Here is a 16104-nt window from a genome sequence, read left to right on the forward strand (position 1 = left end):
TAAACCAGTTATCAATGAGCACACACACAAATGCTGGGTTGTTTTAACTCGCCTGGGTAAAATATGGACTCGTTCTAGATTAATTGAAACCAACGGTTGGGTTTGTCCATATTTTACCCAACCCAACAATTTCAACTGTGTATTCAGAGAAACCGTGCAATAGACTGCAGCTGTATTATATCTTCACAAATGAGTAGGAAGCAAAATGTTTAATCCACGCTAAAGGGATTTTCTCAATGTAAGCAAACCAAAGAGGCCATAAAATATCTGACTGACGGCGAGCATGAAGCCAGAGAATTCTGAGGTGTGTTGAACACCCTTCTGAACTCAGATCAGTCCAGATACGCTTCTCTTCATCTCTCAACACAATTCAAGCAGATAACTCTACACATTTTAGACATTCTTGGTTTCACGACACCAACACAATACTTTAGAAAAAAGATTCACATTAGGTGTTTAGCAACATTAACATATTGAAATATCTCTTGTCCACTAAGACATCTATATATATATATTTTATTGCCTATCTGGCCTTCATCTATTTCCATGAGACATGATCCGCTGAATTACTGCTACCGCACAAATGTTTTTCTAGAGATGAGGGAAAACCACCGGAGCGCAGACAATGATTACAAGTTATTTTTAGATATCTGACTCTACCCCCAAAAACCCAAATGTGCCAGAAATAAAGGATAAATACGTCATTAATATCCAACTAGCTAACAAACTAAACTGATTCATGGATAATCTCAACATTGACTAGTTCGATTAGTTTGGAGAACTCTCAGTGAGAATAATGATCATGTCCTATCAGTTTAAAGAGAGATGGGCGCCGGTATATACCGTGCGATGGATGAAACATGAGAACGATAAAAAACATGAAGTAACGTAAAAAAAACAGTTCCTGAAATAGGCCTCGACGTAGATGAATTATTAGTTTTCATAACGTGTAGCACAAAACGGAGTTAAGCTGTTCGCGTTGATAAGCAACACCAACATGAGAAGTTTTAGCTGAGCTACACCAGGCGATCTGCTTAACATTAGCAATAATCTTGATCAAAATATTTTATTTAGTTAAATATTATTACACAAAGGGGAAAATTCGAAATCCAACTGATTGTTATCGCAAAATAATACCTGACAGAGGGGGTTTAGAACCGTCAACAGGAATATTTAAGTTCACTTTAGTTTTACTGCAGTTTTAGCGATTTTTCTTTAGCGAGAAATCTAAATGTTCCGAGTGACCAATCAAAATTAAATATCATCAAAATGTAGTATGCCTGATATACCATTCTGGTCATACCAAGCACTCGTTCGTTTATTAATAATGAATTATATAATATTGAGGGATATTGGCAATTTAACAACAGGCTTTGATCACTCTTTTCTTAAGGTGGTTGTGCGAATGGAGAGAAGGACCCGCAGGTGGACGGCCTCCGCGAAACCTGATCTATAACACACAGAGGCGTCTGATCAGCGACGTCTGGGCCTCTCGACGGAGGAAACGAAACCTATTCCCAGACGCTCGCTGCATATAATTCAGCAGAAAATCCCCCTCGCTGACCTGCGAAAAAAAAACAAAGGCCAAACACTCTTCAAGAAACACCATGTTTAATTAAAACCCAACAGTTCTCTGTAATACAAGTCAAGGTTTCACAAGTCAACAGAGTAAAAAAAGCTCAGCGTGTCTGGTTGTTGAAAAGCATCGTTAGGTCGCTGAAAACACGTGAGGATGACAGACGCCTGCGAGAACTCACGACAGCTTCGTTTCACGCCTTGTTTCCTTTGGCCCGATCCGTCGTCAGTCGTTTTTGCTTCATTTCAAATTCTGCTTCCTTGTCCAAGGATTAGCGGTCGGACTTGATTTGCTGTGGGGCACCGGCGGAGCTGGATACGGAAACGGGCCTTCCCGAGCGCTCACTGTTTCGGCTTTTGAAACCGAGCCTGTCTTTCTTACAGTGTGGGTTATGTTAGACTAAAGTCCTGTGGGAATCTACAAGCAGCTGGATATATTTTCTCGCAACATAAAAAAGCTAAAACACGCTTCCAACGCATATTACAACGACATGTTCAATAACACATCAGACACATGATTTCTGCCAGCAACGTTCTGATGTCCCTGGAGAGCAGTGAGATGGATTTGTATAAAAAAAACTTCATTCAGTCTAAACTGGTGTGTAAATTCTGGTTTACTGGGGCTGCAGATGGGATGTTTTCGTTGTTTCTAGGTGAAGAGACGGACCGTTCCGTCCGCTCCAGAGGAGAAAACCCAGGGCTGAGTGGGGTGAAAGGTCACGTCCAGAACACCCAGGTCCTGAGTGACGCTGTGTCCCTTCAGGACTTTAACTGGAACGATCAGAGGATTCTGCAGCAGGTCACTGTGAACGAGAGACAGACATATTTAGGTTATGCTCATAAAAAAACTTGCTTTACAGATTATGTCAAACAGTCTGGTTGACACAAAAAACATATAAGACAGAATTCTGAGAGAGAGTGAACGACACCAACATTATATATATATACATATTACTCTAGAGATTAGATTATTCTAGTTATAAACTGATCAGTATCTGTGTAGGATTCTGTATTTTTCACAGAGATTTTTTTTATTTTACTGTTTATACAGATGCATATAGAGACTTTTTTTAACGTGTATTTGTTTGAAAATTAATATTTAAAGACTAACCATTACAATGTCCTTAAAATCACATTTCATGCAGAGTGTTATGTTGCTTTGTGTGAATGTAAGCAGTCTGCAGAGTTGTAATTCCGAAAGTGAATGAATAAAGTTCTTGGCAAAGGAGTCGACTCTGAATAACGCTGAACGAATCATTCGAGAGTCAGTCAAGTAGTAAGGTCATGATTACTATTATTAGAAAATAAAAGTTTTTTTAAACCTTGTATGTATGTAAACTGGTTGTTGGACACTACATCAACAATAAGTGGTACCTTAAAAATGACAAAATATTTACTTTGGTGTTACAATGCCAAAAAATTAAGTCTTGAATCATGAGAGTAAATGGGAGAGAGAGAAACAGAACGAGAGAGAGACTTGCGCAAACTGTTAAGAGAGAGACTGAAAAGACAAAAAGAGAGTTTTATAAAACACACTAAACTTTTTTTACAACGCAAACCGGAAACCACTGACTAACACGGCACGTTTGAAATACTGCAGTGTGTACTTCACTAGAAGTCTATTACTGTGTCATACAGTCATTTGGAAAGTCTAGTTTGTTGAGAAAAAAAGTCAACTTTACACATGATAATATGATATTGTTTTCCCAGGTAAATGTATTTTTCTTAGTGCATACTGCAGTGTCAGTGTACTATTTCTGAACGCAGATAAAGATATTAAAGAAGAAAACGATGACTGTACTCACTTGTACACCATCCCGTGACAGACGATAACACTGCCATCATCAGAGGCGGAGGCAAACAGTGGGTAGTGTCTATGATAGGCCACGCCCCTCAGAGCCTTCTTGTGGTGTCTGGTTGGACAGATACACAACACAGATTCAGTAAGCAGAGCGACATTGTGCAGAACAGCTTTAATTCCCAGTGATGACATTCGTTTACTACACAACGCAAACACAAGCAACGATTTCACCCTCCAGCTCCGCTCCAGACCGTCCGAATGACCAAAGCCTGTGCCGACTCACCGGAGAACTTTGTAAGGTTTTGTGGACAGATCCAGATCGAACCAAGCCAGACGACAGTCGTAGCTCCCGCATATCACGTTGTCGCCTGCGGAAAACAAGGGAGACGGAACGGCCACGTTAGGAAACCAATTATATACCACTTCCAAAAAAGAGGTCTGTGATGTCACGTTACTGAAACAGAGTCACATGGAATCGTTTTTTTTCATGGCACACTTTTGCTCGACAACAAAACGCTTAAGTGTGCATGAATATTACAGCGAATAGACAAACGACGCACCTCCGGGATGGATGGCCATGCTGGAGATCCACTTGCAGTTGGTCATCAGTTTCTTGGTGAGCTCTTGTTTGATGAGGTTGTACACACGTACGTAGCGCTGCGTGGCCACGAAGAAATACGGCCTGATGGGATGGAAGGACACGCACTGGACCAGACCCTTGCTCTTGCGGAAGGGGTTCTGCGTCCGCCGTTTGCTCACCTGGTGGATGACCACCTGCAGATTACTGGTGTTGTCGGGCATGACGCACGCAAGGTAGTCTCCTTTCCCGTGCCACGTCACCTGCCGCACGGCCTTTACAGAGAGAGAGAGGTCAGGGGTCAAAGTCATTCTGTGGTAAATACACAGACGATTAATCCAATTATATCCTCAAAGACACGGCGAGAGTGATTTTACAGCCGGCTCGTCCTCTGCCAGTCTGCCAGCCGTGTCACGGCTTCTCCTTTTCCAGAAGTTTTAATTGGACACTAGAGGCGTCTTATGTTTCTTTCCATTTCAGGAAAAAGACGACCACAAGAGCGCAGATTCTGCCAATAGTTAAAAGCCTTCTGGCTGAAGCTCACGTGAAGGAAGACCGGCCACATGAACCATCCAAAACGATAGAAAGAAAAGTTGATGTGAGAGAAACCGAGATGTCATAGTTTTGTGACGCTACATTAATAATTATCTATGAAGTATTATACAAGAAGTCTGGCAGATTATTCTAGACAAAAATCTCAACTAAACAGTCTCACTGTCAAAACGACAAATAAAAATATGAGTAAACAGATTATTAAATAAATAAAATATATAATATATGAAGCATTAAATAGTGCAGGAATGAATATTTAAATGTGATGTGATATTAGTATATCATTTAATATTAGTATATTTCATATATTATTAATGATTATTAATTAATATATGAATGAATGATTATATACTGTAAATGAACAAACGAATGGATGAATGAGTGACAGAAATAAATAAAAGATATGAAAATATGAACAAATCAATGATTAAATTAGGATAAACAATTTGAATGAGGAAATAAATATATGGATCAACAAGTATACAAATGAATAAACATATGAAAAAATAAACAAATATATAGAAAATAAAGAAATATATGAATTAGTTAATTAAAATACACTACTAAAATACAAAATAATAATAAATGAATATTATTATTTTTTTACTAATATTTAACTTAATAAATAAAAAATATATAAATGAAAAAAATAATTAATTATTTAATCAATATAAATAAAAAAATTAAATATGTTAATAAAATCTTTATAAATGAATGAAATATAAGAATGAATCAAGAATAAAATACTGAATTACAATAACATTTATTTGAGGAAAGGAATTCAAATATGAGAACCCCAGATGTAGTGTTGTAGGTGTTTAACAGTGTGTTTGTAGATGTATGAATCACCTTTGGGTGTTTGAGGGTGAGACGGTGACCCTGCTCGTGATCTTCACCCTCTGAGACAGTCCACTGAACATGCTGATCTTTTGATTCTTCTGGATCCTCATAGGAGGAGATGAGCTGATCCGTAGAATTAGACACCAGCCGGTCACACAGACCGGGGTTCAGGAGGAGCACAGTGTTATCACTACACACACACACACACACACACACAAAAACACACACACACAAACACATTAACATATCTTTCCATCTTCCTACAGTGCTGACCTATACATTCATATAGAAACCACTCAAAACAAAAAACTGGAAAATAGATGCTGACACAGTCCGATCGGTGTATGACATCATCATTGATTGACATAACTTATAGAATATAGAGAAAAGGGGCGGGGCTCTTACAAGCTTACAGCCACCAGGCTGACGGAGGGATTGGGGTTCCAGGCCACGCCCTTCACTGCTCCGCCCACCTCCATGGTCTTCAGGCAGCGTGCTGTACTGACCTCCCAGAAACGCACAGTGCAGTCATCGGAGCCTAAGGTCAAAGGTCAAACCACAAACAAACACACCGAGTCAGCTGTAGGTCACTTTCTCTCTTTGAAGAACACAGAGAATCACTCGACCACTGACACATACAGACTCAGCACAAGCTTACTGTAGAGAGAGAGAGTGAGAGAGAGAGAAAGAGAGATGTCTAATGTTTGTACTTATTGTCTTTTGAAGTGTCTTTCTGAAAAGTGTCTTTTGTTATATGTTGAATGCTTTGGCAATATTGTAAGAACACGCCATCAGGCCAAAAGATTTGGTATGAGAGAGAGAGAGAGAGAGAGAGAGAGAGAGAGAGACTCTACATTACTGTAGGGGGGGAGAGAGAGAGCGAGAGATGGATTGATAGAGAGAGAGAGAGAGATAGACACCACATTACTGTAAGGATGGAGGGAGAGGGAGAGAGACTACATTACTGTAGGGAGAGAGGGAGAGAGAGAGAGAGAGAGACAGACACTCCATTGCTGCTGGGAGAGAGAGAGAGAGAGAGAGAGAGAGACTCTTCTTTACTGCTGGGAGAGAGAGAGAGAGAGAGAGAGAGACTCTTCTTTACTGCTGGGAGAGAGAGACCCTGAGTATAGTCTTCTTTACCTGTGTACTTCACAAACACATTGAAAATGGGGTCAGGCCGGAGGGTGGAGTGTAATAATTCTCCCATAATGACATGTTAAGTATGGAGCGCTCTGGTGACAGATATAGCAGTGAGGGACGGGCTGTGGCGGGCTGAAGTCTGTGGTGTCCTGCACAAATCCGCCCGCATCGGCCAACACAACACAACACAACACAACACACACTCGTGTATAAGAGGTTCAGGGGATACCAAGACTTTCCTGCAGCCGTTTAACATCGACGGAGAACATAAATCCAATAAGACAGACTGTAACGTTTGCCATCGTGGAAGGAAAAAAGCAGCAATGACAGTGAAGGCACTGAGAACAGGAAGGAATATTCACGTGTTTGTGTATTGCAACATCCCACAAAAATACAAAATAGCAGTAAAGTATTTACTATAGTAAACTGTAGGGAAATGACCGTAGTGAACATTGAAGTATACTACAGCGTTTGCCAGTTAGTACTACAGAATACTACTGTATACATTAGTAAACTGAAGTGTATTACAGTGATTAGAAGTACACTTCAGTATTTTCTCATGTGGATATTTAAACCTGCCAGCTCTTACTCGCTGAAGTCAGCCAATCAGATCAGCGCTTAATGGAGCGAGAAAAGTCTCTCAGTCTGTAGGTGGACCGTCTGTAAACGCCTACATATCACAATAATCTCCACAGAAACAACATTAAAACAATCTCTCACTGTATTTGACACAGTGTGTGTTCTGAGACGTTTAGGTGGGCCGGTCGGGGGTCATGTGTACTGTGTGTTGTGTAGCGTGTGCCCTCTCTGAACTCGCTCGGTTTATGTGCAGTTGTGTTTTGGATGGCACCCAAAGTTTCTTTTATTTTTAACTTTACAAATGCCTCTCAGATTGATGACATCGAATATCACGTATGATTAAGATAAATGTAAAAAAAAGAGAATATTGTAAATATTGCTGAAAATGAATAATGTTTATAATGTTAATAATAATGATTTCTTCAAAATACCTTTATTTGATATGACACACAAGTGTGTAAATGATGAATAAATGACATTCTTACTAAGCATCTTTCTCTCTCTCTCTCTCTCTCTCTCTCTCTCTCTCTCTCTCTCTCTCTGTATGAAGATGACTTGGTCATGTGTAAATTGTTATTTTGTGTTTATGATTATAAGTGAACTTCTCAAAATCTCTTTCTCTCTCTCCACATCATTAGTGACAAAAACAGTCTGAGGTACGAGAGCTCCGTCAGGCCATCATCTCGTCTGTGTACATGTCAATCTACACAACCTCAGACGTTCACCACATCTTCTCATGCCATACAGAGGAATCTGACTATACTGCAGAAATTCTAACTGTAGGCTTCACATACTGTAATTGCAGCGTTTACATTTCGCAAAGGATCAAATTCTTGAGAGTCGACTCATTTTTACAAAAAAATAGAGATTTCTTCATTTTTATAATAGAAGTGTGAGACTTTGACCGCTTTTCTAGTAGGTTTGAACAATAATCTCCATATAAAAAGATAGTGTATGCTTCATTACTCTAATATTTACTTTTGTGTTTTTGAGCCTTACCATGGTAAATATTTAAGCATACTACACCATTTACAACACTTTATCAATTCAGCAGAATACTGTAGTAAACATCAACAAGGTGTAATATTCACTTCAGTATACTACAATTTACTTCAGTGTACCACAGTAAATATTAAAATATACTGTAGTATTTACAGTTTAATCATAAACCAGAGTGAATGCTGTAGGATACTTTACTATTAATTTACTATAGTAAACTGTGGTAAAATGTAGTATGCCGTTATATACCACAGTTAAGCACAGTTTGTTAATGTATAGAGCAGTATTCTGCAGTACTGAATACAGTGAACCAATAAACTGTAGTAAGCACTGTAGTATACTTCACCATTTACTTTAGTAAACTGAGTATATTGCAGCATGCCATGGTGTCCACTACATTTTTATAATGTATACTTTAGTAAAGGGCTGGGTTTTACGACCAAATTGCGTTTCGATTCGATTCAATATCGATTAGTTATTAGTACTTCAATCAAAATGCTAGTTTTGCAGGCATGGAATCCACATTTAAGTATATTCTTGCAATATAGTCAGGGGTGCACATAAGTTTTTTATCTGGTTCTTAAGAGAGCACGTGGAGACTCGGTTTGTGGCTCACTAATTCAAAAAAAAAAAAAAAAGAATAAATATTATAATGTATTTTAATTGTACTTTAAAACAATATAAGTATAGTATTATCCAACTTTATTATTTTGTTTATTGTTCATTAAAAAGCAACTACTTTTTTATTTTTAATAGGTCAATTATAGGTATTATGTAGTACTGGCTGCAGTGAACCAATACACTGTAGTATACTTTACTATAGTAAACTACATTTCTGAACACACTGGACGCAGAACACAGTGAACTGATAAACTGCAGTTGCATTCTTTACTATTGACTATAGTAAACTGTTGTAAATTGAAGTACAGTACAGTTTACTACAGTAAATATAAAAATATAATTCAGTATTTATCATATGATAGTATAAATTAACAGTGTATTAAACACTATAACATACTTCACTTTTATTATTTACCATAGTAAATTATAGTAAAGTATACTCTAGTATTTACTACAGAACAGTTTATCTACTATAGTTAATACTGCACAACATTATAGTACACATTAACAAAGTGAAGTACACAACAGTTTACTATATCTTACAATAATAAACATTAAAGTACACTACTGTGTTTAATACAGTTTATCAATACATAAAATACTTGTATATTGTAATATACTAGAGTTTACTGAAGTACCCTGAAGTTCTTTTGGAAGTGAATCAAAACAACAAGTGACGCACGCCTTCCCAAACACCACTAACAAGAAAAAGAAAAAAAACGTTGAAGTTTCCTCAAAGTTTCTTGTTTTATTACAAATCAGTGCAGGGCCGCACAATCTTCACAATAAGATTTTCCAACTGCGATGTGAAAATCTGGAAATAGGAAAACACTGAAAACAAAGACCTGGAACAAAAGAGCCAGCGCTGCTCCGTCGAAGCCCAACCCACTGATATGGAAGAAATTCTCTCTATTAAACGTACACGCACATGAAGCGGGGAGCTTGTCAACTGCTGATTTAACTGTGGGAAAGAGCATTTTATGACTGGTTTAATATATTTTATAGCTACACAAAAGAGCAGGCCTGTCTGTAGTGGTTTTGCATATTGGCTTAACAGATATTTGCCATAAACCGCCCTCCCCCACGGCTTTTTACATAATTCTAACTGTATTTTTCAAATTTTTCCCCGTGGCATCTATCCCCCGAGTCACCCTGCTCATCCGCCCAGAGAACAAAGCATTCTGGGAAACCGCGGTGGTATTGTTACCTGAAGCACCTCATTCAAATGAGACGGGCAAATCCGACCGCATTTTCATACTGTACCAATATCATTTGGTTTCTGTGGATTTGGCCGCTCGGCTCCCGTCGGTTACGTTGAGTGGAATTGACTGCGTGTGTTATTAAAACGACTCTTTGGGTTCGGGTCATTTACATCCCCTCCAGTTAATAGCAATCAGATGGCCGGCCCTACCGAGGGAACGTTGGCTATTATAGCGTGCATTTATGTATCTAAAGAAACCCCGGTCCTAAACTTCAGATAATGATCAACAGACCCAGATCGTACCCGTGAGGATTTCCTCCAGATCTTTTTATACCTACACGCAGTAACGTGTCTTGGAAGCGCTTTGCCGACTTAGACGGGGATGGGATTTTCTTCTCGTGACGGCAACCGCGAGATTGAAGAAGTTACAATGTTTATCCGAAATATGGAATAGCTGGAGTGACTAACAATACGGGCCGGCTGCCAAAACCCATGAGAGCATGAAATCAAAGTCTGTCCCGAGATGGATGGTAAGACGTGATGGAATTATCTGTGGAGGAGTGCCAGCGAATGTGGACGTTACATGCGTGTCTTTGCTCATCCTGGCCCTGTGAAACATCGAATCGCTCTCTGCACGCGACCGCCAGGAGTCATGACATCATGACGGGCGAGAGAGGAACTCTTTGAGCTACCGCTTAAGAAAGAGAGCTAAGACAGACCTCAGCTCACTGAAACTCTTACACCTCGATGAAAACCAGGACCTCTTTTCATACACAACAATCTGACTGAACCATTTCTAAAACTGAAAATGTTTCTATGTGTGAAAGTGTGAAATAACAGACACAACTGACCGGAAACGAGCCACTGTCCACTGGGAGAGACACTGATGCTCCGAATCAGACTGGAGTGACCCAGATACACCTGTGAGACAAAACACACACGTCAAGAGATACACAACACGCATAACAAACACCTCACACACAAAACACACAACTAGATACAGAACAATGAAGAGATTAACAAAACACACAATAATCAGATACAGAACACACTCTGAAACATGCATTCACGCACACACATGCAGACAGACACGTGAACAGATGCAGAACACGCATAAAACACAATACACATGTGAGCAGGAACAGAACACACTAATGTTACAAAGACAACACAAAACATGACACATATCACACCTAAAACGCACACACACACACAGAAAAGATATACACCAATAAACACTTTATTCACACACATAACACACAAGTCACAACACACACAAAACACATCTCAAACACAGAAAACATAAACACCCCAATAAACACTTCATTCACACAAGACATGTCACACACATAACACACAAGTCACAACATACACAAAACATGACACATATCACACAAAACGCACATCTTAAACACATACAAATCATTCCCACATTAACAGACACATCACAAAGCATGTGACACACAAAACATGTCTCACATATGACATGTCACAAACACACACACAACATACATAAACACAAACAAACATGACGCACATGAATAAAGAGAGCACACACATCAACAGATAAAGAACACGCACAACACACCTGACACACATGAAAAGAAACAGAACACACACGTATCACAATAAACACACAACACATGTCAACAGAACACATACATCACACATTTCTCATACACACACAAACAGGTACAGAACACACATGTCAGATATAACCCACAGCTTACACAACAAACACAAATCATGTCACAGACACGCATCACACACGTCAAAACATACAGAAGAGTTGGTAGAGAGAATAAAATCTGACATCAGAGCATCAGACGAGGACACAGTCACTCATTATCCAACAGTAGTCTATTATTTCAAACAAACTGATCACAGAGCAGTTCAGCTGCACAGACACATGACGTACCAGAGACTGTGTGGTTGGGAAGGGATGCAGGTCTTTGGGTTTGGGCAGTTTTGGGATCAGATCTTCTGGATTCACATTCACCTAAGAGATCCAAGAATAGAACATGAAACAGCTTTTTATTTTTTGACTAATGAAAGACGGAAAAGTGCTCAGTGTCATTCCGAACAATGGCAGACAGGTGTAGGCGTTTATTAATGAGCCAGGATGTGGTCGATGCGTCTCACCCTCATCTTTCGCTGACGTGGACACAGATACAGGTCGAGACATCGCTCGAAGCGTTCATGAATGAATCGCGAGTACGCGGGAACGGCCCGCAGGCAGGCGAACTTCTGCGGCAGATAACTCAACTTCCTGTCCTCCGGGTCCAGCTGCTCCCATGCCAACCTCTAAACAAAACAATCACAACAAAAACGTTCAGAAGCAAACAAACCTTCTGACAACTCTGAAGTGAAGAACAGGTGCAGTCAAAATTTGGGTCAAAATTTGCTTGCATCAAAAGATGAACATGTAGAGGGCAAGCACGTGTTCAACATACTGAACTATAGTATGTAAAACATACGCAAATCACTTATAGGGAAATCTACTGGAGTCACAGGTGTGAAATATCAGTCAGGGCATGAAGCCAGAATCTCACACACCACTTTTTTTTTCACTAAATTGTTCACTTGAAAATGAAAACTCCACTATACTCGTTTCTACACTTTGTTAATGTATAATATATTAGTCAAAGCCTTGCCATCACATCCGGGAAATAAGTCCGTGAATTAAAGCAAAATCATCCCGTGCGACTGCGCCACATGAAATTCAGATGTGGGGAGGTCATTTATAAATCACAGGAGGTCCTCAGATAATACTGATCCCGTGCGAATAGGGCTAATGTGTAACCTAACGCTATGTGTCTAACCAAATTCACAGAAGGCTCCAACTACGCAAACTGCAATCCAATCAGTCGGCGTTTACTTCCAAGTCTTAGCCTAATACTTCTTGAATTTGATGTTTTTGAATGTAAAAACCACGCGAACATCATAAGTGTACCTCGTACAACAGTATAAAACAATAAACAAGCTCAGTTCATCACACCTTTAACTATAGTAAGTATCAGTATATCGTAGTATACCCACGCTTTATTGATGTACACTATAGATTACTGCACTACGTACTACAGAAAACAAAGAAAAACCTGTAGCGAATGCTATGGTATAGTTCACTTTAGTAAGCATCAGTACATTGTAGTATACTCACGTTTTGTTAATGTTCACTATAGTACTCTGTAGTATGGACTAAAGCAAAGACAGTTTTCCACATTTTAATATTGTCAATAGTAAAGTATACTACATTATTTACTGGAGTTTATCAGTTCAGTGTGTTTAGAACTACAGAAGACTGCAGAATACTGCAATTCGCTGTAGTTTACTATAGTAAAGTACACTATAGTGTTTAATACTGTGTATTGGTTCACTGTAGTCAGTACTACAATGATACTATAGTATTCGTTAACAAAGTGAAGTAGTTTCTGTGATTTTAACAGCCTGTATCTCCATATGTCATAAAAGCTCACGTCACTATACGGCGTATAAACATTGTTTAAATGTGTGCATCACAGAAGTCATTAAGTCATGACAGAAGATCGCACCTCTTCCTCTGACATCAGATACTCCGGAGGTGGGTTATACGACTCCTCGTGACCTGGAAGTTTCATCTTGGGTGCGGGGACGTGCATTTTGTGTCGTCCCAGGATGCTGTTGGGATCTTCTTTGGCCCACAGGTCGTAGTATTGCGGGGTGGTCTCGGCGGGTCTGCGTGGCTTGATCCAGCCCATTTTTATGGCATGAACCAGTTTCCCGACCTAAAAGAGACGCACGAATGGCACAGTTAAGAGTGAAAAGGCACACACGAATGGGCTCGGACGCACACTAACACATCATTATTGAGATTGAAAGCACGTGCATACGGTCATTACACAAAACCCTACACGTATTACAAACAAACTCCATACAGCAAAACGGGACGTTTGCGGGTCTGATTTCTTTCAGCTTCAGAAGCTCATTATCTGGAGGTTTTTAAAAACTATATGGGATCATTATTTGTAGTGCAGCGCAGCTGGGAGCAGTTACAGAAACGCAGATATTCTCTCGCTGTTTCACTGTACATACATATATACTGGAGATATCTACTGGAGATATGAGCGGTGAGGAAAGGAGAACTCGCCTTCTCTTTCTCGATGAGTGACGGGATGAAGCTTCTCTTGTCTTGAGGTCTGTTGGTGACCGGATGAATCATCACTTCATTGGAGAAAAACTCGACCGCAGGCTAGAAAACAAACAATGATTTGAAACAAAGATATTTAAGCTTTTCAGGCTAAAAGTTATTAAATATAGTAAATATTATTTTTAGATGTGTAACTATAAGCTAGTTTAAAACAAATTCATGAGCGCAAATAAGTAAAAACAGTAAAATTACAATTAAAATGCAGGATTTGGTAAATTTGTGCTGTTTGCTACCTACTATTTTAATTAAGTTTGTTTTGTTAAATATAATGTGGGAACTTCATGTTTTGTGAGTTTTGATCTTTAAATGTTAAAAACATCTGATTTACTACAAAAGGCAGTTTTATTTGCGGATATAGAAACATTACTACTATATTACATACTTCTCACAGTGTGCACATAATCATCTGCAATAACAATAGTAATGTAGTGCTCCATTTAAACACTGCCGTTAACACAGTTATTTTTATTTTCTACAAAATTTCTGCTGTTTGTGCATCTTAAACAACAAACTACATTGCAAATAATAAACATCTGCAGTGCATTTCAAATACAACAAAAACATGCGGTTTTATTCCCTTAACTAAAAACTAAAGACCAGACGAACAGTGAGAATGAGAACATCTGGTCTGATCCACATCTCCAGACACTTGCGACGGTGACAGGTGGCGTTTTCACGCTTACCAACTTTAAAGCCCGTCTGAGGTCGAGTAGCTGATCACACACAGACTCGACTGTGGTGTGACTCACTTCCTGTTTGTAGCAGAACACACAGCGTCGCACAATTAGCGTTCATTCTTGTAAAGTCAGAGCCGTGTTTGCTAAACGGTGGCCGTGACACAATCCAACTTTATGACCTCCTGTGTAGGTCGAGCGGGCTGTTGTGTTACTTCATCCGTCGGCAGAGGTTGGGCTCTGTGTGTATCGTAAAACTGAAAGAGTTTTGTTTTTCCCCCGCTGTGTGTTGGGGTTATGATCTAACGCTCTTTTAAAGATCGTTTTACACACCACCACTGCAGATGTTGAGGTGACACGTTTATACTGTCTTCTGTACAAAACGCCCGTTCTACACATTCAGATAAGAATACCTCGTATTCGTTGAAGTTGACGTCTCCAAACTTGCCCTGCTGCAGACGCCGCACCAGTTCAACCTGCTCATCTGATAGACGAATGTCTGCGCCCGTCATCTTGTCCTGAACGGTGCGCCTAGATAGGAGACAGAGGAGGTTTAAGAATGAGATGTGTCTGGAAGACTACAAAGCTACGATTGGTAACTTTTGTGGATGGAAATTAATTTATTGTGTATAAAATAACAAACTGTTCAGAGGTCTCAGATTTACAAAATCACATTTTTAATAAAAATGACTTCTTAATAATTAGTTGAGTATCATTCTTTTTAAAATGTCAATTTGAAGTGTTTTGACTGTAAGCTGCAATTTCATGTTTCAACCAGAGTTGGCGACAGAGAGCCAAGTGTTACACAATTTAAATAAAAGTCCCAGTCGCTCCTCACCAATAATCTGGATTTTCCATTTTGTCCAGAAACTCGTCCAGCTCATCCTTGTTTCTGATTGGCTTAAAGATCTTTTTGCCATCCAGGTCGTATCCGATGTGAGGATAATCTTTATACCACTCCATGGGAATGTTGCCGACGGTGTTACGAATGTCCTGTGAGGAGAGAGAGACAGAAAGAGTGAATATGAAACATCCTCATCAGAGTATTTTTCTAAAATTAGACAGGTTAGTATCAAAGACTTAAAGAATAAGTTAACTATAAAATTAAAACATCATAATTCATAAACCCACATTTCATGCAAGACATCCATGTGTTTATTTCTTCTGCCGACAAAAATGGAGGCTTTTGAGGAAAGCTTTCCAGAGTTCTTATCCATATGATGATCCAAAAATTTCAGTTTCAGCTTCAAAAGTCTCCAAACGACACCAGCCGATGAATCAGGGTGTTGTCTAGCCAAACGATTGGTCATTTTCCCAAAAAAAAAGGTATATGTTTGAACAAATATATGGCTTGAAGTG

At 39.2% G+C, this 16104-nt stretch overlaps 1 protein-coding gene across 1 annotated transcript in view; it reads right to left on the reverse strand.

The window, feature by feature from the left end:
- Window positions 1-1594: 1594 nt before the first annotated feature.
- Window positions 1595-16104, reverse strand: part of bop1 (BOP1 ribosomal biogenesis factor) — a 58546-nt gene continuing 44036 nt past the window's right edge. The window contains exons 4-16 of the mRNA XM_056741759.1: window positions 15584-15738; window positions 15159-15276; window positions 14012-14113; window positions 13437-13649; window positions 12028-12189; window positions 11804-11884; window positions 10737-10806; window positions 5751-5883; window positions 5355-5535; window positions 3937-4228; window positions 3660-3744; window positions 3381-3488; window positions 1595-2378 (exon numbers count right to left, since the gene is read on the reverse strand). Of these exons, the coding sequence (XP_056597737.1) occupies window positions 2225-2378; window positions 3381-3488; window positions 3660-3744; window positions 3937-4228; window positions 5355-5535; window positions 5751-5883; window positions 10737-10806; window positions 11804-11884; window positions 12028-12189; window positions 13437-13649; window positions 14012-14113; window positions 15159-15276; window positions 15584-15738 (1854 nt within the window). The 3' untranslated portion in view covers window positions 1595-2224. The remainder of the gene's footprint in view (window positions 2379-3380; window positions 3489-3659; window positions 3745-3936; window positions 4229-5354; window positions 5536-5750; window positions 5884-10736; window positions 10807-11803; window positions 11885-12027; window positions 12190-13436; window positions 13650-14011; window positions 14114-15158; window positions 15277-15583; window positions 15739-16104) is intronic.

The sequence above is a fragment of the Triplophysa dalaica genome, chromosome 25, assembly GCF_015846415.1.
Source record: "Triplophysa dalaica isolate WHDGS20190420 chromosome 25, ASM1584641v1, whole genome shotgun sequence".
NCBI classification, from domain to species: domain Eukaryota; kingdom Metazoa; phylum Chordata; class Actinopteri; order Cypriniformes; family Nemacheilidae; genus Triplophysa; species Triplophysa dalaica.